The following is a 26,888-nucleotide window of genomic DNA, read 5'->3' on the forward strand; positions in this document are numbered from 1 at the left end:
GCATTTTCATTCCATGCTTTGGGTCTTTACCTCCCCTCAATGTTCAGTCTGCACTGGGCTCAGAGTGGGCAGGGATGAAGGGTCGCTGTGGTTTTGAAGTCACAAAAGTTGCTGGTAGGGAAAGAAGTTGCGGAGGGTTATTTTTTCACAGTCATAGACATGAGTTCAGCATCTCACCTGTTCACCTTAATAATCCAAAAGCCTGACCCTGTCGGACAGGGGAGGGAGTTGGCAGGACACGGCCGAGGCCAGGAAGCCCCAGAGGAAGTTTGGGCAATGGTGCCTACCCTTGGCACCAAAACCAATAAGCCACTTGGTGTCTTCGGTCAACTTACACATTTGGAGGACGGACCACAATGAAATCTGTCATGTGCAAAATGAACCCCATGACGGACACAGCTTCGTGTGGTTCTGAGGTTAAGAAGTGGTGGACCCAGCAGCTGACAGTGGCGAGTGACGAAAGCAGAGATGACCTTCTGGACATTTAGGTGGAAACCAATGCAGATGACAGTCCACTGGTGAAAACTGACTTCTGATATGTTCTTTCATTGTCCAGTGAGCAATCCGTAATTGATATATAATTTAAGTCCAACTTGTAACAAGATTTTTTAAACTGGAAAAAAAAATCCAAAAGCCTTTGGATAACAACATTGCGATGTGGAATGGTTTCTCAGAATTCTGAGAGCATCGTGATGGTGTTGCCTGCAAGCAGTTTTGTCTCCCTGGGTGATTGAGATGCCTGGTGGTTGCCAGTGACAGACCCAGAGTTATTAAGTTGGACAAAGCTGTAAGCAACATGGGGGCCAAGGCCTAACAGAATCAGGAGAGCCTGGCCTTCTGTGCAAGCAGTGATGAAATCAGGTTCAAGCCAGCATATTTGGGGAATTAATAATTCAAAACTCAAGTACTAGATCTGAAAGAAACTTGGAAGAGGGCAGGGCAGAAAGGCTGGGCTTGGCACAGTGATGTCAGGGCAAAAGGAAAATATCGTGCAGCTTTCAATTTTGCTTCTGCATGGAATTCTCCCTGAAAGCGCTCTTTCTTTATTTTTTTGTTTTCCAACGCTCACGATGAATTCATGCAGATCCACCCACCCCTCTTGCCTGATTACTCAAGGGGCCAAAAGAAGGTGTTTTTAGGATGACTGTTGAAGTAAGAGATGTGGTTAGTGCAGTGATGTTCATCGTATGAGCCTTTGAGCCAAGTGAATTCAACTCCACCCACGCAACAAAGAAAGGGAGTGGGTAACAACTTAAACTTGCATCGGCTAATTCATTAATATGTTGACAAGTGACTGTGGTTATGAAGTGGCTTTTCCCTTTGTTGGATTCTGTCCCTTTCGCTGTGTGAACAACTCTCTGAGTGATTGTAACTCTAGAGTGTGGCTCCCAGCTTTATCTGGTGCCCACCCACAGAAATGAGGATCACTCCAGGGTACCTGTGGGATTTCAAGAGTCCCTTGGTCTTCTCCATGGCACCTTTCTGAGGGATTCTCCAGGATAATTTTGATCACATGCTTCTCTTGTCTTGCTTAGGAGTGTAACCCTCTATATGCTGCAGTTTCCCTGTATCAGGCAGGATTGAAGGATTTGGTCAGTCATAACTGTTCTGCTCTATTCTTTTTTTTAAAATATTTTATTGAAGTATAGTTGACTTACAATGTTGTTAATTTCTGCTGTACAGCAAACTGATTCAGTTATACATATATATATTCTTTTTCATATTCTTTTCTATTATGATTTATCACAGGATATTGAATATAGTTCCCTAGGCTCTACAGTAGGACCTTGATGTTTATCCATCCTGTATATACTAGTTTGCATCTGCTAATCCCAAACTCCCAGTCCTTCCCTCTCCCACCCTTCCTCCCCCTTGGCAACCACAGGTCTGTTCTCTATGTCTGTGAGTCTGTTCCTGTTTCGTAGATATGTTCATTTGTATCGTATTTTAGATTCCACATATAAGTGATATCATATGGTATCTGTCTTTCTCTTTCTGACTTACTTCACTTAGTATGATAATCTCTAGGTCCATCCATGTTGCTGCAAATGGTATTATTTCATTCTTCTTTAAAAAATTTTTTTTATTGGAGTATAGTTGATTTACAGTGTTGTTAGTTTCAGGTATACAGCAAAGTGGATCAGTTATACATACACACACACACACACACACACACACACACACACACACACACACACACATATATATATATACTGTTTTTTTTTTTTAGATTCTTTTCCCATATAGGCCATTACAGAGTATTGAGTAGAGTTCCCTGTGCTATACAGCAGGTTCTTATTAGTTCATTCTTTCTTATGGCTGAGTAGTATTCCATTGTATATATATAAACCACATCTTCTTTATCCATTCATCTGTTGATGGACATTTAGGTTGTTTCTGTGTCTCGGCTATTGTAAATAGTGCTGCTATGAACATAGGGGTGCATGTACCCTTTCGAATTATTTTGTCTGGGTATATGCCCAGGAGTGGGATTGCTGGATCATATGGTAGCTCTATTTTTAGTTTTTCTGAGGAACCTCCATACTGTTCTCCGTAGCGGCTGCACCAGTTTACATTCCCACCAACAGTGCCAGAGGGTTTCCTTTTGTCCACACCCTCTCCAGCAGTTATTATTTGTAGACTTTTTCATGATGGCAGTTCTGACTGGTGTGAGGTGATACCTCATTGTAGTTTTGACTTGGATTTCTCTAATAATTACGTTCCACTCTATTCTTTAGACCATTAGAGTTGTTGCAAATCCAGCGATGCCCCAACTTAGTGCTGTTAATAAATATATGTTAGATTCCAAATCTGCCATCTGTTTAGTCCATACTTTAAACACTGAGAATCTCTCACTGTTCCGCCCCCTCCTCCAGTTCCCCAAATTCATATGTTAAGGCTCTATCCCCCAACATATGGAGGCTTTGGGAGATCATTAGGTTTAGATGAATTCATAAAGGTGGTCCCCCATGATGGAATTAGTGTCCCCAGAAGAAGAGGAAGAGGGACGAGGGCTCCCTTTCTTTCTGCCACATGAGGACACAGGGAGAAGGTGGCTGTCCATCAGTCAGGAAGCGGGTTCTCTGCAGGATCTCAGTCTGCTGGCCTTCCTAGCCACCAGAACTTTGAGAAATACATGCCTGTTGTTTAAGCCGCTTTGCCCATGAGTGTGTGGTGTTTTGTTAAAGCAGTCAGGGTAGATGAAGACACCAACTGAGAGATTGCACTCGGAGAAGGAATAGACTATATGCTAAGAAAAAAGATAGTTGCAAACCCATCCAGGTGTGTGATACGTCAGCTCTGCAGGACCAAGGTCAGGGCTCTATTTGGTTCCTTGGGCTTAGGCTTTTTTTTTTTTTTTCCCCTTTGGTAGCGCTGCTGCATATTAAGGCCAGGAAGGTATTTACTGACACGATCCAAGGGAGATAAGACTTGGGCTAGTGGGATAAAACTGAGCAGGACACGTGTAGTCAGAATGGAATGATCTGGAAGTCAACTCCAAAGTCGACCGACGAAGGAATCACATTGCTTATGTCCCATTATAAACTGATCTAAATGCTGATAAGCACTTTTGACCACACACTGCCCTGCAGCCTCCAGAGAAGAGGAAGAAAAGCGTGATTTCCGTTCTCCTTCCCCTATTTTCTACGTCTACAGGATTCAAATCATAGCTGCCATGGAAACTGTGCTTTGGAATTTCTGGAGCCCTTAATTTTAACTTAGCATAGGAAAACACTTTTATGCTGATTTTATAATTATTCACGACGACGAGGAAGTGACTAAGTGTCTTCTGACAGCTAGGGAAGACATAGCAACACTTTCTTCTTTCTTCCTTTCTTTTCGCTTTCATAAAGATGCGCGTATTTGAAGCTCGTTATGGATCAGGAGTCACTCTTCCGTCTTTTGCAGATTCTGACATCGTAGCTGAGTTGCAGGAGCTCCAGCCTTCAGCAAAGGACTTTGAAGGGAGAAGTGTCGTAGGTTGCGGTAACTTTGCCGAAGTGCAGGTGGTCAGAGAGAAAGCGACCGGGGACATCTATGCCATGAAAGTCATGAAGAAGAAAGCTTTGTTGGCCCAGGAGCAGGTAGGAGCGTTTAACATCACAGCATTTTCCCCCTTTCTGTACCAGCATGTTCATTGCAGAGTTGAGAATCTGCTGAATTGGCTTCTGGGATGGAGCCAGTTTTCCTCTGCCTCTCTAGTTAATTATGGTGGCACAGCCAGGAAGGTCTGAACACTCTTGAACTGACATAGACTAATTTTGAAGACTGACAAGCTCCCCTGAGTTGCTTGATCATGTTTTTATAGTTGCATATTATTCAGAACCAACTTGGGCTTTTCACTAATGAATTGGAGATGATCTTTCATGACCATCCCTTGGGGATTCAGAGATGTGCATGTCATGGGGTGAGTCAGATAGCCTTTGCTTTCGTACACATCTTATATATTTGTGTTGTGGGCATGTGTATTTGATTTTAAACCAGGCCTCTGAAGAAATTAAATTGTTCTGTGGCTAAGGAGTTGCAGGTTGGAGAGCAGGTGAGAAGTTATCTTTCCTGTTGTGGTGTTTTTCTCTCTTTTAAACAAGGCTACTGCTTCCATACAGTATTGATTCATTTGCCTCGTTTCTAGAGAGGCAGCCATCAGCCCTGGTGTTCAGAGAGCAATTTATTAGTTACCCATGTTAAAGTGCACATCATGTGTCTGATAATGGACCCAGCTCTGTGGGAAGCCTGCAAAAGGAATCGAAGCTCCATGGCTGTTAATTTCAGGGTTTTAGAACAACCTTGGAAAGTGGAGGTAAAACGCAGATCCGTAAAGCAGGCACTTAGGAGCTAAAGCATCACAGAAGAGGGAGCAGTTAGCAAATTCATGAACGATAGAATGAGGAGAGGTGTGGGTGAGCCAGACAGTTAGGGAAGGTTCACAGTGCTGAGAGGGAGCATGGGCTCCAGACAGAGAGAAGTGACGAGAACGGACCAGGTAGAAGTGGGGTGTGTGTGCCCTTCTGGAGGTGTGAGTATTAGAATGCTACGCAGATGTGTTTGTTTGTTTTTGTTGTTTAAGTGGTTTAGAACGAATAGACTGGAAAATGGGGAGAAATAAGGATATTGGAGTTGGGAGGGGGTGACTGGTGGGAAACCTCAAGAACCCTTTTTCGGTTACTGTGATAAAATACATGCAACATAAAATTTACCATTTTAGCCATTTTTAAGTGTACAGTTCAGTGGCATTAAGTACATTCACAGTGTTCCACCATCACCGCCATCCTTCTGCAGAACTTTCTCATCATCCCAGATAGAAACTCTACCCATTAAATAGTAACTCACCCTCCCCAAGAACTGCTTTTCGGAATCACAGTTTAATTTGTGAGACGTTTGGGGATCACGTAGGTTTTTGGAAGAAGGAGGCTGGGATCGGGGTCTGAGTACTTAAGTGACTTTGTGTGGTCTCCAGTCAGAGACTCAGCGGAGGGCAGGAAGCTGCTTGTCAGCATCCAAGAAAGCTGTGGCGTGCATTCAGGAATGAAATGTGGGCAACTTCACAGAAAGGACAAATGACAGGATGTGGCAGATCATTCGGAAGAGAGGCGTGGAAGATGCTCACTCAGCCACCCAGCACCTAACAACCACCTGTCATCAGGCCACACCTGCTGAGCACCTGTTGTGTCTGGTGTGTTCCTAGGTCCTTGGAAGAGGCCTTAGATGTAGCCTTGTGCTGCTTATATTTCAGGTGGGAAATCGTGCATATCAAAGGAAGCAAATTCAGCGTCTACCATACTGCAGGCAAGTGATAGAGACACTCACATAGGTGTGCGTTCCTCCAGGTGAATGACTTGAGATGACCCCTTGCCGGGCATGGGCTGGGGGATTTAAAAATCGCACACACCCGGGAGCTAATTAAACCCACCCACCCATTCCTTACCTGAGCCACGGTGAGGCTTTGGAATTGAAGGGTGTGAGAAGAGAAGTCAGCACAGGGAGTTGGGGGAAGGAAGTGCCAGAGAGGAGGTGAGAAGAGGTAGCATCCTGTGAATAAGACCTGTCACCTAGGAGAAGCCAGCAACCCCGCCCAGAGCTCCATGAAAACTGGAAGAGGTCCTCAGAGACCGTTTGCTTTAACAGAAGCTTCAGGGCTCAGACGAGGCGTCGATGATAAGCAAGTGAAGGTGTAGACCCTTCTGTTCAGCCAGCCTTCACTGAACACGTTCTGTGTGCCAGGAAAGGAGAAGGATCAGCAAATCCCACACGGTAGATTTCGGGGGTTGGGTTGGTGTTTCCCAGATGTGTTAGAGGTTAAACTGGTGGTGTGCATGATGATTTTGGGCAGTACACGGACAGAACTATTCTAAAACATTTAATAGTTTAATATTAACTGGCATATCAAAACCTGGCACTTTCACAGATGTTACTGTTAGAACGAAATGGAAGAAGGTGTATTTAAAATTAAGTTACTTGGAAACAGTCACAAATTTACAGAAAAGTCGCAAGTATAGTGTGTCAGTCAAGGTTCTATAGTATATATGTGAGATACATGCTATCTATACACATTGACTGTACATACATGTACACATTGACTACACATACATACGCATATGTGTATGACTTACCTGACTGTGGGCGTTAGGAAGGCTGAAATCTGTAGGGCAGGTCAATAGGCTGGAAACTCTCGGGCAGAAGCTGGTGATGCAGTCTTGAGGCAGAATTTCTTCTTTCTCAGGGAAGCCTCAGTTTTGTTCTTAAGACCTTTCAACTGATTGGATGAGGCACACGCAAATTATCAAGGATAACCTCCTTTACTAAATTAACTACCGCCTACACAACAGCCTCACGGCAACACCTAGATTAGTGTTGGCTTGAATGACTGGGTGCTAGAGCCTAGCCACGTTGACACACAAAACTATCACATATAGTATCAACAACTTCCTTTTCCTGAACCATTTGAAAATCACTCGCCAACCTGATGCCCCATTATCTCCAGGTACTTCAGAGTACATTTCCTATAATAAGGAGGTTTTCCCATGAATGACAGCACAACCATCAAAATCAGGAAATCAACCGTGATAAAATTACCACCATCTAATCCTCAGGCCCCACTCAGGGTTCACCAGTTTGTTCCATGGTCTTTTAGAACAAAAGGATTCACTTCAGGATCACACGGGGCATTTAGTTGTGCTGTCCCTCTAGTCTTTTCAATCTGGAACAGTCCCTTAATTTCTCCCGGACTCTCATGACCTTGGCGACTCTGAAGATTATAGGCCAGTTATTTTGTAAAGTTTAGATTTGTCTGATGTTGCTCATGCTGAGATTCAGGTTCAGGCAGGATTATCACAGACAGGATGCTCTTTTCCTCTCATTGCATCCCAACAGGTGAGTCTCACTTTCAGTTTGTCACATTCCTGAGGATGTCACTTTGGTATCTGCCACACTTCTCCATTGTGGAGTTAACTCCTTTCCCCTTTGTAATTACATAGGTATATTTTGGAAGGAGATACTTTCAAACTATGGAAATACCTATTTCTCATAAAACTTTCAATCCATTAATTTATTTATATCTGTATGGACTTTGCATTTTCCTGCCAGTGAGTTACAATCCATTCCTGTCATAATATATTTTTATACTCAAATTGTCCCCAAGTTGGCCAGTGAGAGAAAAGGGAACCCTCTTGCACTGTTGGTGGGAATGTAAATTTATACAGCCACCATGGAGAACAGTATGGAGGTTCCTTAAAAAACTAAAAATAAAATTACCATATGATCCAGCAATCCCACTCCTGGGCATATACCCAGAGAAAACCATAATTCAAAAAGACACATGCACCCCAATGTTCATTGCAGCACTATTTACAATAGCCAGGTCATGGAAACAACCTAAATGCCCATCGACAGACTAATGGATAAAGAATATGTGGTACATACATACAATGGAGTATTACTCAGCCATAAAAAGGAACAAAATTGGGTCATTTGTAGAGACTTGGATGGACCTAGAGACTGTCATACAGAGTGAAGTAAGTCAGAAAGAGAAAAACAAATATCGTATATTAGCGCATATATGTGGAATCTAGAAAAATGGCTCTGATGAACCGGTTTGCAAGGCAGAAATAGAGACACAGATGTAGAGAACAAATGTATGGACACCACAGGGGGAAAGTGGGGGTGGGGTGGAATGAATTGGGAGATTGGGATTGACATGTATACACGAATATGTATAAAATAGATAACTAATAAGAACCTGCTGTATAAAAAATAAATTAAATTAAATTAAAAAAAAGAATCTCTTCAGGTTGGCTTTTGTGTCCTTTTGACATATTCCCCATCTTTGAGTTCTGTGTTGCTTTCTGATACAGCAAGATGTTCAGGCTCTTACACTTTTACTTTACCTGCCCCAGACCTGCAATCAGTCATTTCTCCAAGGACCTCTGTTTTGTTTTTGTTTTTAAGTGGAAAATGGTATTTAGAGGCCACGATCTGGGCACTAGGTGTTCTGATTGCTATTGGGATGTCATTGCTCCCAGATGCCTTTCAGTGGACAAAGCCAGGGAATACATGTACATGTATGCAGTATACCTACCTTCACACACACAGACACACACACACACACACACACACACATTTACATCTCTGTTTATTTCTGTATCTATCTCTATTTGTTGAAAACCATGTGTTCACATCGACACTTCCAAGTCCAATCCAGCTTCACAAGGTTCATTGTAATTTTCACATTTTGCATGTTTGTAACTCTCTCCTCTGATATCACCCTTAATATTTTTTACTTATTTTATGCACCTGTGTCCATCCAATCTACTGTGTTTGCTGCTGCCCCCTCCCCTTGGTAGGTTCAGATGCTCTAGGCCACCCCTACATGTGATGACCTTCCTCACCCTGCTTGGACCAGTCGCCCTGTTCTGGGCCACCGTGGCTCTCCCTGCTACCTGTCATGGATGCTTACCTGGTGGTTCTTCTCCATCTGATGGCTTTAGGACTGAATTACTCAGGAAGGGAAGGTAAAGAGAAAGAGATTTAGATTTAAAAGTAGTGAGCTGACTTTAAAGAAAGACGTTAAGTAAATAATTGGACACACATGGATCTGGCAGAAATGGTGAGCAAAGTAGGCAGAAGAATGAGATGTGTGGAATGTTGGGCTAAGTGATGGCTTTTTTAGGAAAAACAAAACTAGAATTATCAGTTTAAGCAAAGGGCATTTTCCCCATCACACTGAGTTCTTTATAATTGTCTAACAGTTTCTTTTCCCCCTAGGTTTCATATTTTGAGGAAGAACAGAACATATTATCTCAGAGCACCAGCCCTTGGATCCCCCCATTACAGTATGCCTTTCAGGACAAAAATAATCTTTATCTGGTGAGTCTTTCCATCTCTCTAGAATTAGTCTGGTGTTGTGATAATCAGATAGTACAGCTGTGGAATTCAGTGTGGTTCTTGCCCACATGGCCCACAACACCTCTCATTCTTTCTCATGCTTTCCTGACTTTCAGGTGTCTTCCTGTTCTTCTTGTCTTAAATATGAAGAACTAACCCATTTAGAAAGAGCCTCATTTACTGCTGGATATTGTAGCTGTGGCTCAAAGAGCAATAAGGAGAAGTCATTTATTTGGGAATACTCTGCTATTTCCTTTAACAGAATCTTGCTTTAAATTTTAAAAATTGAGATACTGCATAGTTATTATAAGAAAATGAAAATGCTGCAGAAATGTATGAAATAGAAGGGAACATGCTCTACCTTTCTTTCTAATCCCTTTCCCCAAGGAAACAAATGTTAATGGTTATGTATGTTCTTTCTGGCCCTTAACCATGCCTTGTGGAAAAATATTTCTATGTCTATGCGTGTAACACATGTATATAGTTTGTTTTACAAAAATGGTATATTACTATCTACTTTGCTCTTCAGCTTGCCTTTTGCATTGAACAATTTGTCCCTGACATCTTTCCATGTCACTACATGCAGATCTGCCTCATTCTTTCAAACAATGCCATGGTTTTTCCTGATGTGCATGTAGCATAGCTTACAGAATGTTAACATTCATTTTGGGGCCTTGTTTAGGTTCTTGGGGGTTTAGATTCCTAAAATTAAAAAGGTATCCTAGGGCTTCCCTGGTGGCACAGCGGTTGAGAGTCCGCCTGCTGATGCAGGGGACATGGGTTCGTGCCCTGGTCCAGGAAGATCCCACATGCCGCGGAGCGGCTGGTCCCGTGAGCCATGGCCGCTGAGCCTGCGCGTCTGGAGCCTGTGCTCCGCAACGGGAGAGACCACAACAGTGAGAGGCCCGCGTACGGCAAAAAAAAAAAAAAAAAAAAAAAGGTATCCTAAAAACAATTTTTGTTCTTGATTCAGCCCTTAAAACAAGACTATCCTATTACATTGAATGGAGATAAACTTTTGTAAAGCTCACGTCAGAGAAAAGGGTAAGAGAGAGACGGATTCCTATTTGTCTTCAACCTCCACTGGGCATTTTGGGGGGACTTTACCACCTTTATTTCTGACCTGGAATAAACAGTTTATTTGCCTTGGTCCCTGGCCCTACCCAGCCTTCTGAGCAAGGACATTCTCACACAGATGCACTGGGAGACCGGCCTTGCGCTGACCAAGTGCTCCTTCAGAATCAACAACACACCTGTGGTCTCTGTGTCCTGAAACTTCCTTTCCTTGAATATTGTCTTGGAAGCTTTCCTTCCTTGACACCTGGGGCTTGGAACCCTTTCCTTTACTAATGACCTTGGTGTGTTTCTAGGCTCACTGGTGTTCCAGGACATTTGCTGTATACATAATATTAGTCTTGTGCTCTCTGTGTCTTGCGGAATGCCTTGTATTTGGGTGTATTAACAGATTTATTCATTAGCCTTCAGAAAAGCAGTTACCTTGACACAGCAGGCTCTTTGTTTGTTGTTGTTGTTTTGGACATTTTAACTAGAGTCCTGCAAATTATATAGAACACCAGCGTGTGAGCATAATGTTAGTTTTTGAGGCCACACAGCACACAGGCCATCCTGAAGCTAGGGAGGGCTCTGATTTTTGGCAGAAGTTGAGACTCCACAGTTTTCTGGTCTGCCTTTTGCTCTGCTCTGAAATCTTATCGTTCTCTTCCTCTGAGTCAAAGAGCTCAACCTTTTTGCTGTCCAATCTCATGCAGCTTCTTCTTCATAAAAGTAGCAGTGTTGAGATGCTTTGGGACTTTCACACCATTATGGTCAGTTTTGGTAGAGGTGATGGCAGATTCTGAGTGTCCTACGTAAAGGAACTCAGATGAGTGAGGGCTAGTGGTCCAGTCCCAAGTGGCAAGCTCCTGCTCAGTTACTGCAGGGAAACCACCCTCTGCTTGTCTCTGGGGTGGCCAGTGAGGATGATCAGCGGGGCCCTAGGAGCAACACTCGTAGTTTTTTTCATGTTGTTATAGTTGGGTTTTTTCCCCCACTGCTCAACAGTTTTCAAAGCATATCTCTGGGAGGGTGATATTTGGGCATTTTGAGAATTTTAAACTCTTCAGTGTCACCCTTTTTATCCATACCAATTGGCCTTGTCACAGTGGTAAGAACTGTCTCTTTCTTTTTCTTAATTGTGGATTTGACTACTGTGGACTTCTGCTTGGATATAACTTTTCTGGAATACCTTGTAGATTGGGAATATCTGCCATTCCTCTGCTAGGACAGGCTTCCATCTGCAGGGGGCTTCCTGTTTTGGGTCTTTGAGCTGTGGGGCTTCCCTCTGGATCTTGACACTGGCATTGGCATCCTTAGCTTAGGATGGTCTTCTCAGTTTTTCCACCCACCATCTTGGGAAATGGGACTGTTCTCAAAACGAGTGTTTTCTCGCATTCTGGTTGCCTCAGCACCTTGATACCTGGCTGCAAGGAGGTTTTTATACCCTTCTTAAGTAGCTCAATTGGGTATTACCAATGGGGTCTTGTAATTATTTCCTTGTCTGCATTCTCTTTTCCAGTACTTTGGAGTAAAATGCTTGCTAAGGGTACCGTTTTCATATGAAAAATCCAAACTTAGCATAGGAATTAAGGTATGATGATAGATCCACCATCTCTTGTCTGCAATTCTGAAATACCCAGTACTCTGGAAAACCTCAAGTTATTTTATTACTTATCTGGCAGCAAGACCTGACTTGAGCTCTGTAGCAAAACCTGACCCGAACTCTTATTCATTCCCTTTAGGGTGACTGTTCATCCATTTTGCTGCAGGTTATGAATATGTTTGATTACAGGGTGATATCCCAGGCCCTACCTGAGGGTGTTGCATAATACAAAGCATATGCAACATTGTGCTGTCCTAAAATCTGAACATTTCTGAATCTGGAGACACATTCTGCCTGTGGCAAGATAAGGGCACTGTACATCTGTATTTGTGTTATAACGTACTGAAATTCCACTGTGCCTTTAGATCGTTAAACCTTTGAGGTTTGGGGAAACATACAAATCGTAGTAAACTCCCCTGGCAGTTAAACATTAATTTGTAATGCAGTTGTTGTTTAATTGAAGATATATTCTTTCTTTCTTTATTTTTAATATGATTTATTTTATTTTTGGCTGCGTTGGGTCTTTGTTACTGCGTGTGGGCTTTCTCTAGTTGCAGTGAGCGGGGGCTGCTCTTCGTTGTGGTGCTCGGGCTTCTCGTTGCAGTGTCTTCTCTTGTTGTGGAGCACGGGCTCTAGGCACGCGGGCTTCAATAGTTGCAGCACGTGGGCTCAGTAGTTGTGGTACACAGGCTCAGTAGTGGCTCGTGGGCTCTAGGGTGTAGGCTCAGTAGTTGTGGCGTATGAGCTTAGTTGCTCCGCGGTATGTGGGATCTTCCCGGACTAGGGATAGAACCCTTGTCCCCTGCATTGGCAGGTGGATTCTTAACCACTGCACCACCAGGGAAGTCCCCAAAGATACATTTAAAATCAATTACATAGCAGCACTATTTACAATAACCAGGACATGGAAGCAACCTAAATGTCCACTGACAGAGGTATGGATAAAGAAGATGGAGTACATATGTACAATGGAATATTACTCAGCCATAAAAAAGAATGAAATAATTCCACTTGCAGCAACATGGATGGACCTAGAGATTGTCACACTAAGTGCAGTAAGTCAGACAGAGAAAGACAAATACCATATGATATCGCTTATATGTGGAATCTAAAAGAATGGTACAAATGAACTTATTTACAAAACAGAAATAGACTCATGAACTTAGAAAACAAAGTTATGGTTACCAAAGGGGAAAGGGGAGGAGGGATAAATTGGGAATTTAGGATTAACAGATGCACATGACTATGTATAAAATAGATAAACACCAAAGATTTACTGTATAGCACAGGGAACTCTATTCAATATCTTGTAATAACCTATAATGGAAAAGAATAGGAAAAAGAACATATATATATATATATGAACTGAATCACCCCATTGTATACCTGAATCACTGTAAATCAACTATACTTGAGTTAAAAATAAATAAAATTTTAAAAAATCAATGAAAAAAATAGGATTCCATTTCCTGTGTATTTCTTGATGCAATCTCTTGTCTCCAGTGCTGTTTTTACTGTGGGAGTCCAGGCCGCTATCTTCCTTTGCCCGCATTCCTGCAACAACCTCCTAAGTGTTCTCCCTGCCATCTGTCTTGCTCTTCCCCCAGGTCTTCTCCACACTGCAGCCAAGCCATCGCGCTGTTAAAACCCTTCAAGACTCCCTGCTGCCCCCTGGATGAAGTCCAGACTCTTCCGTGTGGTTTACAAGGCCTTTTCCTCAGATGCGTCCAGCCTCAATGCTCACATCTCTCTCCTTTCACTTTACATTCACCCTGAGCTTCCTTTGGTTCTTTGAACTTGCCTCTGACCTTTCTCCGCACTCTCCCCTCTTTCCACGTTTACCTGACTAACTCTCATTTCTCCTTCTGGGCTTGGGACACATGTGACTTTCTCCAGAAACCCTTCCCGGATCTTCTGCCGTGGGAGGGGCTCCCTTCTGCTGTACTTCCTCTTTGTGAATGGGGGGCGGTTGCCTCCACCAGGCTACTCCCTCCACCAGGAGAGCGATGATTTCTTCCTTGCTTCCAGTAGAGCTTCCCCAGGTTATTGCTTAAGACGTATTTATTGGATGAATGTGTGATTAATTTCATAGAAATTTGATTTACATACAAATGTACTCAAGGTATTATGGAAATTGTATTACGTTAATAGTGTGAGTTTTGCTCTCCAAGTATGTAATTGAAGGCAGACCCAGTGAGATTTTTTTTTTTTTTTTTTTTGTGGTATGCGGGCCTCTCACTGCTGCAGCCTCTCCTGTCGCGGAGCACAGGCTCCGGACGCGCAGGCCCAGCGGCCATGGCTCACGGGCTCAGCCGCTCCGTGGCATGTGGGATCTTCCCGGACCGGGGCACGAACCCATGTCCCCTGCATCGGCAGGTGGACTCTCAACCACTGCGCCACCAGGGAAGCCCAGGATCCTTTTGAGTTTTTTGATGGTTAAAAATTGCCCATTCGTAGTTGCATACCAATGAGTGTGGCTTTCCAGTTTTTGCTACAGAAAATCATAGCAAAGTCCGTCAACGTCTGGTTCCATATAACAAGGCGAGTCGTGTATTCTAGCAGGTGGCCCACGGAAGTAGTACTTTGTTGATCTGGTTCATGATGAAATCTGTTCAATTCTGTTTAACAGATGCCTTCCCCAGGGTCCTTCCATGAAGGAGCTGATCTCTACAAAGAAAACATTGTTCTGCAACTCACCACTTGTAGTATTGTTGTAGCTAAATTCTTTGTGAGATTCATAAAGCTTCCTGGCTTTGTGCTGATATTTTTCATCCTGTGGGTCTTTTCAGTCTGCCCACGCTCTGAGCCTGTTACTGCCTCACGAGTCTACTTTCCCTCTGGGACCTTACATCAGCTTCCCTCTGTTCACTCCCAAAGTCTTTTCCCCCAGTTGCACACATGGGTGTATTAGTTAAGGTATAGCCTAAGGTCATGTAACAGAGAGACCCCCAGCAGGGTGGGGCAGCCCTGTTATATGTGATGATTCCCTCCTGTGGCTTCCTGTGCTTTAGGATGTTGTCCTTTTTGACATGCTTGAAGTTGGGCCATTTCATGTCTGTGTTGCACGTGACTGGAAGGGGAAAAGAGCAGAAAGGCAGAGCAAGCAAATTCCTTCCGCACAGGATGTTGTGGAAGTGGGACACATCACTTCCTCTCACATCTTGTTGACCAGAACTTCGTCACACGTGTACATGTCTGTACTGTCTCGCTGCATGGCCTGTATCCAGCTAACATTCTTATTACTGTGGGAGAAGGGAAGAATATATTTGGGGGATAATGTAGAGCCTGGCACAGAGGTTAAAACAGCTACTTTTGTAGATAACAGTTGGGGTTAGACGCCAGGCCCCCAGCTCCACCTCTGGTGGTCTTCCTTATTACCTTTATACTGACACATCTAAAACCGTTTCTAACACAACTGTGGTTCTATTTCCTGTCTTGCTTTCAACCACAGTCATGCAATTTCATGGACACTTCCCTTCCTATGTAGGATTCATTTGGAGGTGGACTTTTTCTAGGCAGTGTCCCCACGGCCTGTGTGATCACCAGTCTCTGCTGTCGTTGAGGGTGGGAGAGAGTTAACAAATATAACTTCATTGTTTTTTGTTTTAGTGAAATAGAGCAGCTTATGATCATTGTGACAGCGAGACGTGCTGTTTTGATCTCTTGGGTAAGATGATGCAGTTTTCAGGCATGTCTCAAAACTCACCAGTGTTGGCTGCTTCACAAGCCAGCTGCCCATCAGAAGGAAGCTGTTACTTAGAATATAGGTTCTTGTTTTATTCCTGTACCTTGCTTGGTCTCTCTGGAGTCATTGACCTTTCCGGCTTCAATTTTCTTATTGGTGAAATGAAATATTAATACGTCTTATTGACTCCAATTCAGTTGCTGAGTGTGTTATTGGCTTAGGAGGTTCTTTGAATTATCAGTGCCTTTGAAGTAGTTGTTTTTTGTGTTGGTCTTTTGAGGCATATTTCAAGTGAGTGCATTTATTTATTTATTTGTTTAAAATATTTATTTATGTATTTTGGCTGCGCCAGTCTTAGTTACGGCACGCGGGATCTTCGTTGTGGCGTGTGGGCTTCTTAGTTGTGGCATGCAGACTCTTAGTTGCGGCATGCATTCAGGATCTATTTCCCTGACCAGGGATCGAACCTGGGCCCACTGCATTGGGAGTGTGGTGTCTTACCCACGGTACCACCAGGGAAGTCCCCCTCCAGTGAGTGCATTTAGAGTCCCACTGTTTTTGGGGCTACAGTTTTCCTACGGTGTCCCGGTTTGCCTGGCCCACCTTCAGAGTTGCTGATCCAGTGGGGGTGGAGGTGGGGCCCAGGAATTTGCATTTCTGACCAGTTCCCAGGTGAGGCTGCTGTTGCTGGTCTGGAGACCCCACTTGGCGAACCATTGTCCTGTAGCCGTAGCTAGTTTCTGGTTACTGCTTCTTGCTTCTGTTTCTTCAGTAATAGTGTACACACCTGAGACCCCTTTCCTTGCCCTCTCAGGCCAACGAATGGTACCTACTCCCCTGCTGTTACTAGTCCCGGGGTGCCTCAGCATCCCATGTTCATTTCCTTTAACCTCACCCACACCTTTACTAATAGCCTTTTCCTCAATTAATGTCCTCAGTTACCTAGTTTTTTTTGTTTGTTTGTTTTTGTTTTTGTGGTATGCGGGCCTCTCACTGTTGTGGCCTCTCCCGTTGCGAAGCACAGGCTCCGGACGCGCAGGCTCAGTGGCCATGGCTCACGGGCCCAGCCGCTCCACAGCGTGTGGGATCCTCCCAGACCCGGGCACGAACCCGTGTCCCCTGCATCGGCAGGCAGACTCTCAACCACTGCGCCACCAGGGAAGCCCCTCAGTTACCTAGTTTGAGTGGCTATTTCTTGCCAAGACTCTGGATGATTTGATGCTCAATGAGGAATTTTTTGAATAGAAGGATGACTCAGGCTGGGATGCGTATTTTCTGAAATAAAGGGCGTTCTCTCTTTTTCTCTTGGTCACCTTGCCCTTCAAAGAGAATAATTTAGGGTTTGTGCCAGGGGCCACTCTGCTTGGAGTATCCATTCCCTCCTCCCCCGTGCCAAAGATCAGGAACACTGGGCAGGGCGGGTAATGATGCCAGTAGCATCCTTACATTTTCATGGCACTTTCAGTCATGCTGATTGTAGTGCAGGCATTTCAAGGACACGTTTCTAAGATGTGGCCAGCACGGTATGCCTCTGATGACACCAGTATGCAAATTGGGATAGAATGCTAAAGAGCTATTGCATATCTACCCCGATATGCACACACATACATGCAAGCATGCGTGTGTATGTTCATGCACGCGCACACAACAAATACACACGTTTATCCTTTGTTCCAGACACAACACAACTGGTGGGAATTGCCATCCCAGCACTCGGGGTGTAGATGCAAACACCAGCAGAGAAGCTGCTGCTTCTTCCAAACCGAGCACATGTAAGATTTGCCCTTTAATTAGCATCTGCCGCTGCTGCCATCAGAAGGGTCTGTCTCTGTTGGCCGAACCGTCTTTGCTTTAAAAGAGCAAGTCCATTATAGCTCCACGCCAGGCTGGTCTGTCAGCTGCTGTGCTTTCTCTGCCATCTGCAGGGTTGTCACATTGTTCAGGGCTGTTTCACTGTAGGGCTGTTTTCCGTCTTTTCATCTCCCTGGTCTCTGATTACCATGCCTTGGTGATCACTCTTGGGGTGGCCTGCAGGGACATCTCCCGTCCTTGCAAGGATGCAGGATCGTAGCTTCAGTGCTCATGGACTGGTTATGTTCCAGCCCTTTATTGCCAGTGATCTTGTCTTGATACGCAGAATGGCTCCAGGAAGTCACTGGAAAAATGTAAGCAGCAGAAGTGAGGGGTGTATTAAAGCCAGGCTTCATACCGGGGCGCCTCTGCTGTAGAAGCATGTCATTTAGTTGGAGTAAGGACCCATGATGCCTCCACAGCCTCGTCAGCATCGGGTCTCAATAAAGTGCTGGGTGGGGACCTCCCTGGGGGTCCAGTGGTTAGGTTGGTTAGGACTCCAAGCTTCCACTGCAGGGGGCACAGTTTTCATCCCTGGTCGGGGAACTAAGATCCCGCATGCCATGCAGAGTGGGCCAAAAAACCCCAAAAACAAACAAAAAAAGAAACTAATAAATGAAAACATTAAAAAAAATAAGTTCCGGGTTGGCTGCATCAGAATCACCCCAGTAGCTCCTTAAAAATGCGGATTCCTGGACCCCCACCCCTGGAGCTTGTCCATGAAGTCTGGGGTTGGTCCGTGGACTCCACGTTTTTAGCAAGTTCCCTGAATGGTTGAGATGAGGAAGAGACATACTTTACCCTTTCATACTGCTGAATTCTTTTTTTTTTTTTTCCAATTCTTTTTCATTCTACTAGAATTACAGTTCTACGAAGGCAGGGATTTTTGTCTATTTTAGTCCCTGCTATTTTCCTGATATCTGGAATGATGCCTGGCACATAATAGGCACTCACATATTTATGTGGATGAATGTGTTTTATCCATTTAAAAAAAGTGCTTCCCCAGGTGATTCTGGTGTACAGGCAGGTTTGAGAAGCTCTGCCCTAGAGGACTTGCCAGTTTTCTTGGGTTAGGAGCCACATTTCTGGGGGGAATATTGCCTCCCTGGGCATCTCTGAATAGTAAAAATCAAGCATGGAGTCATTTTTGGGGGCAAATCCAAATGCTGTGAATAGACTGTCTGGCACAGCCTGGGTGGTGACATTGGTCTAATTTGTTCATCAGTTCTGCTGACCCCGGTCTTTGGTTTACAGCATGTCATCCGGTATGAAGACTTGAAAAACTTTGTGACTTGATGATGCTTTTGGAGCCTCTTTTTTTTTTTTTTTTTTTTAAATGAAGTATAGTTGATTTACAATGTTGTGTTAATTTCTGCTGTACAGCCAAGTGATTCAGTTATACATATATATATATATTCTTTTTTCATATTCTTTTCCATTATGATTTATCATAAGATATTGAATGTAGTTCCCTGTGCCATACAGTAGGACCTTGTTGTTTATCCATTCTATATATAAAAGCTTACATCTGCTCACCCAACCTCCCACTCCATCCTTCCCCCCACCCCCTCGGCAACTACCAGTCTGTTCTCTATGTTTGTGATTCTGTTTCTGTTGCATAGATAAGGTTTATTTGTGTCACATTTTAGATTCCACTAATAAGTGATATCATGTGGTATTTGTCTTTCTCTTTCTGACTTACTTCACTCGGTATGATAATCTCTAGTTTCATCCATGTTGCTGCAAATGGCATTATTTCGTTCTTTTTTATGGCTGAGTAGGATTCCATTGTATTTATATACCACATCTTCTTTGTCCATTTATCTGTCGACAGACATTTAGCTTGTTTCCATATCTTGGCTATTGTGAATAGTGTTGCTATGAACATAGGGGTACATGTATCTTTTTGAATTAGAGTTTTGTCCAGATATATGCCCAGGAGTGGGATTGCTGGATCATATGGCAGCTCTATCTTCAGTTTTCTGAGGAGCCTTCCTACTGTTTTCCATAGTGGCTGCACCAACTTACATTCCCACCAGCAGTGTAGAAGGATTCCCTTTTCTGGAGCCTCTTGATTTGGTACCATTTTCGAAAGTGCAAAAGTGTTTTCTGAGTGTCCAAGTCCTGGTTCTTTATTATTTCTTTAGCCTCAACAGCAAGATCGATGAAGCTTGGCTTGACCACACACAAGCTATCTTCCCTTGGGCTCCATTCATCCCAGGATGAGTGACTGTACCCCGGTAAGATAGTTTGGGGATGGGGTAACATCTTGGGGTACCCAAATTTACCCAGTAATTGCCCAAACTAAATTCTCCTAATGGTGTACGGTTGGAATTTGCAGTATGGTAATCTAGAATCTTGTTGGTGGGTCAAGTCTGATTAGGTTCTTTGATAAGAAGGTTTGTCATTTAGTACATCTTTCTTGACCTCATGTTGTAGAGCATGCTGCCTAGCAGCTGTTGTCATTTTTGTTGCTTATTAATGAGCACTTTTGAAGAAATGGAAAATTGTTTGACCAGTAGAAAAGACTAAACTAGTTTGGGCGGGGATTTTCAGCTTAGGAATTTGGATCTTCTGAATAGGAGCAGAGAATATGTATCTTTTTGCCTTTCGAAGAGATGGCTTTGATTTTCTGAACTATTTTTCACTAGTCATTACAAATAAAATCTTCAGGAGTCACCGCTAAGTGCTAAATAGTGGTCCGTTCGTGAGCTCTTAAAAGTGACCAGCAGTTGCTACACGCTTGACTTTCTCAGCCTTAAACTCGCAAGCCGTTCTATTTTTTTCACATCTTTAATAGAGCCCGATTAGAAAATTTATAACTGCAACGTGTCATCATAAATATGCATTGTTCTTACTATATTTTAAGACATTTTGGTTCTAAAAGCATGAGTACTTCCGTTATTATGTGCGAATTTTCTTTGTGTGTGTGGATATTTAAGACCTTTTTAATGACAATATATATTTAAAACAGACGTAAAAAATTAGCATTCACCCGTGTACCCAGGGCCTGTGGAGAACCAGGCTGGGACACGTGGGTGAGCTACAGGCAGCCAGGTGCCTTCTGCTGGCTCTTTGAGGACCGGGACGAGCAGCTTACGTCTGCCAAGACTTTGGGGAAAATAAAGTCTGCATTTCAGCTGCCACCCCTTCTCAGTGCTGCTGTTCTTGTTAGTTCATAATCATTTTTTTTTCCAGCAGTTGCAGTGCAAATGGAACCTTAGATCAAATTGTCCAGTATCTGCTTGAGTATCTGCTACGTGTAAGATGCCAGGTGACGAGGGGCCCTTGGGGAGGGCATGCAAGTCATTGGCCCCTCCCAGGGTCCCCGGTGTGGGGTTGACCTGGTGCTGGGCAGAGTCTTTACTGGACCAGCCTGGGGTCTCTGGGGATGTGTGCAGATGCTCCATATCTTACTTGACTAGAACTTTCTTCTAATTCTGGACTGAAAGCAAAACAGAAGTTTGGAGGAGGATGAAGAGAATTCACATCCCAGAGTTGGCTTCTGGAATGCAGTGGTTTGTGAGATTTAGTGTTTTTTTTTTTTTAAAGACTTTTATTTGAATCTTGCCTCTCTCCAGAAAGGGTTTGAGACAACTTAAAATAAAAGACATTTAAAGTGTGGCTATGAGCCACACTTTAAAAATGGGAAATCAGAGCAAAGGACAGGAGGGGTTGACATGGATGCAAAGACGGTCAAAAGGGGTCCCATCTTCTCCCAGCCAGAGCGGAGAGGACGGTGCCGTGAATTCAGGGAAAGGAAAGGACTCGAACGGCAGTGGAGGATCTCGTGGGCGCCAGGCACAGCGTTGTGAGGGACTCAGTCTTATCCCCATTTTACAGAGGACGAAACTGAGAGGCAGAGAGGTGAAGTCACCGGGCTGGGGTTTGAAGCCTCTTGGGCAGATGAGCCTCCAAGCCTCGTGTCGACTCAGGAATGTGACCCCCGGTTATCATCAGACGGAGGACGGATTTCAGTTTCTTGGGGTGGAAGACTTTCTTTTGCTAATCAAACATTTTCCCTGAGGCTGTACTTTATATTCTTCCAGGTTTTTTTCCCTTATGTATATACTAACAAATGTAATATATGTTTTTTTAATCACAAAAAAGTTTTACTGTATCCTCTTTAGGGCATCACTATATATCATCATAGATGGCTTTCCATGGCAGAATGAATAGATCGAGTCCATTCATTTTTAACATCTGCCTCTTGTCCCATAGTTTAGATAAATCATTTTTAGCAGTCTCTTAATGATGGCTATTTGGGTGATTTCCAGGGTTTCTTTTTCCCATGTTACAAACAGTGCTTCAGTGAATCTCTTTATCTGTCTATCTACAAACTATTGTAAGTTCCTGTAAAATAAATCATTGGAAGCAGAATTACTGGTTCAGAGGGTATATGTTCACACTTAAAATTTTTAAGAGATGGTCAGGTTGCCTTCCACACTGACTGTTTAAGGAAGAGATTGTATCCTGTTTATTGCCCATCTCCTATATTCTGCTGGGTGCTGAGGGAAATGCAGAAAGGATGCAAGAGGGTTTCTTGCCCTCCAGGAATTTCCATCTATGCTATGTACCTAATCCCAGGGAATGTCTGGGGTGTCTACTTGGGTGGGTGGGTGAGTGGGTGGATTTAATTTAACTTTTCAAGCTTGCCTTGCAAACATTGCACATGGCATTTAGGATTCATCTTTCATTGTATTGATTCTCTTGGGTAACGGGTGTAATTTCCTTAGGGCAGGGACCTCGTCCTATATGACTTACCATATGTCTCATACATCTTCATTGCTTTGTGGAGACATTGTAATTATAACATGTCAGGCAGTATTCGAGGATCTAATTGAGAACATTCCCCCTTTTTTGGGTGTATGAAGAATTAATAACTTTGGCATTCTATACAGGTCATGGAATATCAGCCTGGAGGGGATTTGCTGTCACTTTTGAACAGATATGAGGACCAATTAGATGAAAATATGATTCAGTTTTACCTAGCTGAACTCATTTTGGCTGTTCACAGCGTTCATCAGATGGGATATGTACATCGGTAAGTGAGGCTCTGTGGTAGCTGACTGGGGATTTGTCTGTATCACCTAAGAGTTCCTAAAATAGAGTGAATGATTTCAGCATCAGAATAATGCTTCATCCAATTTTTAGCCCATCTTCACCATAATTGACTGAAAGCAAATTTTCCAAAATGGCAGATGTTTCAGCTTACCCATTCAACAGTGAAATAGATCTAAAATTGTAACATTCTCATGTTTGCTGGTAGGATCTGTCAATGCACCTAATAAGACCGGGAACTCTTGCATGGGTTCTCTGGGTGCTGTGGTAGGAAAACTGAACTTGATTTGTGCAAGGAGGCAGCATACCCTGGAGGAACAGAAGACCCTGTAGTTGTACTTCTGACCTTGCCCGTTAGTAATTGACAAAGGTGTGCCCCCGCATCCTCAGTTGGAAAGTGTTTCTTTACATCTTCGCTCAGCTAGTGTTTTACGAGCATCTGAGAATGTTGTGGGAATGGAATGATGGTTAGACCAGGAACCGCAAAATCCTGAAGAGTGTCTCAGTTTTTCTATTGACTAGCCACATGGCCTTGGGCACATCCCCTAGCTTTTTGTGGCCTTAGCTCTCCTGAGGTAAAATGTGTGCCTCGAGGAGAAATAGTCCACCTAATAGCATTTATTTTGTTCCCTTTCCTTCTCTGCTTCCCTCTCCTTCCTCCCTCTCTTTCTCCCCTCCCTCCCTTCTATTCTTTCTCATTCTTTTACTTAAATTTGTTTTGCAAAATGCTTATTATGTATGTCCATCAGTAGGGAGGTCTGTATGGCAAAACCACAGACACTAAGATTCTTGGCTGAAGCAAGATCCTAGGTGAGCAGTTGCTTGATGATTGGCATGGAGGAGATAACACTAATTTGTGGCCTTGATTTTCTTACAGAGACATCAAGCCCGAGAACATCCTCATTGACCGAATGGGACACATCAAGCTGGTGGATTTTGGATCAGCTGCTAAGATGAACTCAAATAAGATGGTAACAAAATAGAATAAGATAGCTTAATAGAGCTTATACTACAAAGTGCTCTGAGGTCCTCATAAGTTTGGAAAACATGGGATAAAGTTGAGCGACCTTTTGGAGCCCTCATCTGTCAGTGTGTGAAATGATTTCTCTGCAGGGTGGGTGGGGATGGGGACACAGAGCGATTTTCCAGACTTACTTGATCTGGTACCCTTTTATGTAAAATACCTGTTAATACCCTACAAAACATTTTTAGGAACATTCTTATAGTTTGGATTAAAAAATGGGAAAATGCTTATTTTGTTTTTCCCTTCTTTTTCCTTGCTTGTTAATAGATTGTCTTCTGTTACATTTTCTTTTTCACTTTAAATATTTTGATGAAATGTAACCTTATTTATCTCAAATCCTCTATTTCCTGTGCAATGAAATTGAAAGTAATCACCAGAGAATTTGAACCAAGCATTAACCATTAAGAACCAAGTACTCAAAAATGTCGATTCTAAATCCTGGACCTTTGGTAAAAATTAAGCTGTATTCCACATGCTAATAATTATTAAGCTGTATTCCATGTGCTGATAGGAAGGCAAGAGGGTAGCTATTGAGGACAAGAGTGAGAATACTTTAGGAAAAAGATGACAAAGTAAAAGAAAATTAGAATTTAGAAACCTGATAAAGTTGGTACATACTAAAATGTAAATTTTCAGGTCAACTATGGAAAAAATGGTAAGTCTAAGAAAAAATTGACTTAGATTTTAAGACTAACTTCCCAACTGAATCACTTGGTGATCTGGACAAATCCTTAGAAACTTGGGCTTTTATTCTTCCTCTAGAAAATACTGGTTCTAGTTAAAACGCAGAAATTAAGAGATGAGGGGTGGCTGCTCTTCAGAATGCCTCTTGGGTCTGAGAGTTTAGTCCTTATGAAGGGCAATATATAAAATTTTCTTTTTTTCCCCTCAAGTTCCTTGGAGGAAAGGTGGGTATTATTATGTTGATGCGAGGAAAAGGATCCGGGTTGTGTTAACTCTTTGCATTCCAGGGTTTGGCCTCCCTGTTCTGCAGATCTGAGGCCCACTTGACATAACTTCCTTCAGGTTCAGGCTCTTGGAAAAACAGGCTCCTTACCTTGTTTGAGGTCAGGGTTTTTCCACCTTAGCACTGGTTGTTTTTTATACCCCCCCTCAGATTATGTGCTTATAATCTATTCCACTTGGTCATTACATTAATAATTAGATTAGAGTATCAAAGAATTTTATGTTTTAAAAATTATGTACAATTCAGAAACAGGCATGAGGGCTTCCCTGGTGACACAGTGTTTAAGAATCCGCCTGCCGGTGCAGGGGACAGGGGTTCGAGCCCTGGTCTGGGAAGATCCCGCAAGACGCGGAGCAACTAAGCCCGTGAGCCACAACTACTGAGCCTGCGCTCTAGAGCCCGCGAGCCACAACTACTGAGCTGCGCTCTAGAGCCCGTGAGCCACAACTACTGAAGCCCGCGTGCCTAGAACCCGTGCTGCACAACAAGAGAAGCCACTGCAATGAGAAACCCGCACACCACAACCAAGAGTGGCCCCCGCTCGCCACAGCTAGAAAAAGCCCACGCACAGCAATGAGGACCCAATGCAGACAAAAATTAAAAAAAAAAAAAAAAAAAGAAACAGGCATGAAAACTTAGGTATTGAATTTAGTGGAATAAAGTACAGAAAAAAAGTTAAATCATGCAAAGTTTTATCATCTGGGATTCAAAAACCTATACCTTGCATTAATGACCTTAATAAAATCAGGCATCTAGAAATAAAATGAAGCATAGATATGTAGTCAGCACCTCTGACATTTTGGTCTAGCGAATTCTTTGTTAGGGGGGTGCTGTCCTGTGTATTGTAGGATGTTTAGCTGCATCCCTGGTGTCTACCCACTGGATGCCAGTGGCACCCTCCCCTCCAGTTGTGGCAACCAAAATGTCTCCAGACATTGCCCAGTGTTCCCTGGGGGACAGAATCAGCCCTGGTGGAGAACCTCTGCCGTGGACTGAGAAGCATCAGAAGGCTTATCAGTTCGAGCTGGCAATGTGTGTTTGCGATAAGAAAACCTACTCAGAAAACTCCATTATGATCCAGAGTCACTGCTTGGTAAAGAAATGGGAATAAAGAGTAAGGTCCTATCTCTGCATCTGGACTCGCTCTCTTCAGAGCCCTTGGTGGAGAGACAGGACTCCTCTTCATTTCAAATTTCTATTTTTCAGTGCTGCAAACTGCCCTTTCCAATTCTGCAAGCGGTAGCAACACTCCCTTCAGGTGGGGAGCCTCCGGAGGCACTCAGGTTTATTTGCCGCTCGATGGTCAAGGAGATAATGGCCCTCAGTCCTACACACTTGAGAATGTTGTAGCTCCTCTCCTCTTAGAGAATAGCCTCCCCAGAACTTTGTGCTCTTAGGGCCAGAATGTGACAAGCAGATGAGAAGGAATTTTTAGCATTGCTTTAAGTGCAAAGGCCCTTTTGTTATAAAAGATCAACAACTTGCAATCTAGATCAAGTATGGAAATAGACTTATACTTTTTTTTTGTATTTTTGATCAACGATGGTGGGTGAAACGTGTTTCCTTTAAATAGAATGTTTTATAGGTCTAAAGTAGGTTTTAAAAGTTTTTTTTTTTAGTATTCAACATATACTATGTAAAATATAGTTCACACTTGCTGAAATTGTTGTATGTTACCTGAAATCCATTCATCCTTTTCCCTACCACCTGCCACATATGGTCATTGTATTTTGGATATTTGTGAATCTTAGATCTGTTGAGTTTCCCATCTTCCATTGTCTTTATGTTTAAGCTTTTTAGCCAGAATGTTGCTTGGGAGTATTTTCATTATGTTCCTCCAGGTGGACCATACTGCCTGGAAGTTTGGGTGTTGAGCAGAGATGTCACCCACTTCACCTTATTAGAATCTCAGAGAATGGCAAACAGCTAACAGTTCCAATCTGTCTCACTCAGCCCTTGTGAAAACAGTTGTAAGGAGATTATAAATAAAGAGCATTATATAGCATGTTAAGTGGTAATCACTACCATTTAGCAGTTGGAAACCCATAGGAGATAGCCCTTTTTGAGATTTATGGAGGAGTGAAAAGATTTTATTACTTTCCCACGAGAGGAACAACATAGCGAGAATATTTTTCCCTGCTGCTTCTGCAGGTGTATGTTTATGCCCTGGGCAGCTAGAGGAGTAAAGTTAGGTTGAAACAGTTTTACGTATAAGCATTTTTACAGGAAGGGGATTGGGGGGAGGAAGACTGGTTTTCTT

General features: G+C 43.2%; 1 protein-coding gene across 1 annotated transcript in view; it reads left to right on the forward strand.

Moving 5' to 3' along the window:
• Positions 1–26,888, forward strand: part of CIT (citron rho-interacting serine/threonine kinase) — a gene marked incomplete at its 5' end in the record, with an annotated part of 168,347 nt that overhangs the window by 10,429 nt on the left and 131,030 nt on the right. Inside the window, 4 exons of the mRNA XM_079718132.1 lie at positions 3,910–4,085; positions 9,262–9,363; positions 22,478–22,620; positions 23,515–23,608. Coding sequence (XP_079574258.1) covers positions 3,910–4,085; positions 9,262–9,363; positions 22,478–22,620; positions 23,515–23,608 — 515 coding nt within the window. The remainder of the gene's footprint in view (positions 1–3,909; positions 4,086–9,261; positions 9,364–22,477; positions 22,621–23,514; positions 23,609–26,888) is intronic.

The sequence above is a fragment of the Hyperoodon ampullatus genome (genome assembly GCF_949752795.1).
Source record: "Hyperoodon ampullatus genome assembly, chromosome: 13".
NCBI classification, from domain to species: domain Eukaryota; kingdom Metazoa; phylum Chordata; class Mammalia; order Artiodactyla; family Ziphiidae; genus Hyperoodon; species Hyperoodon ampullatus.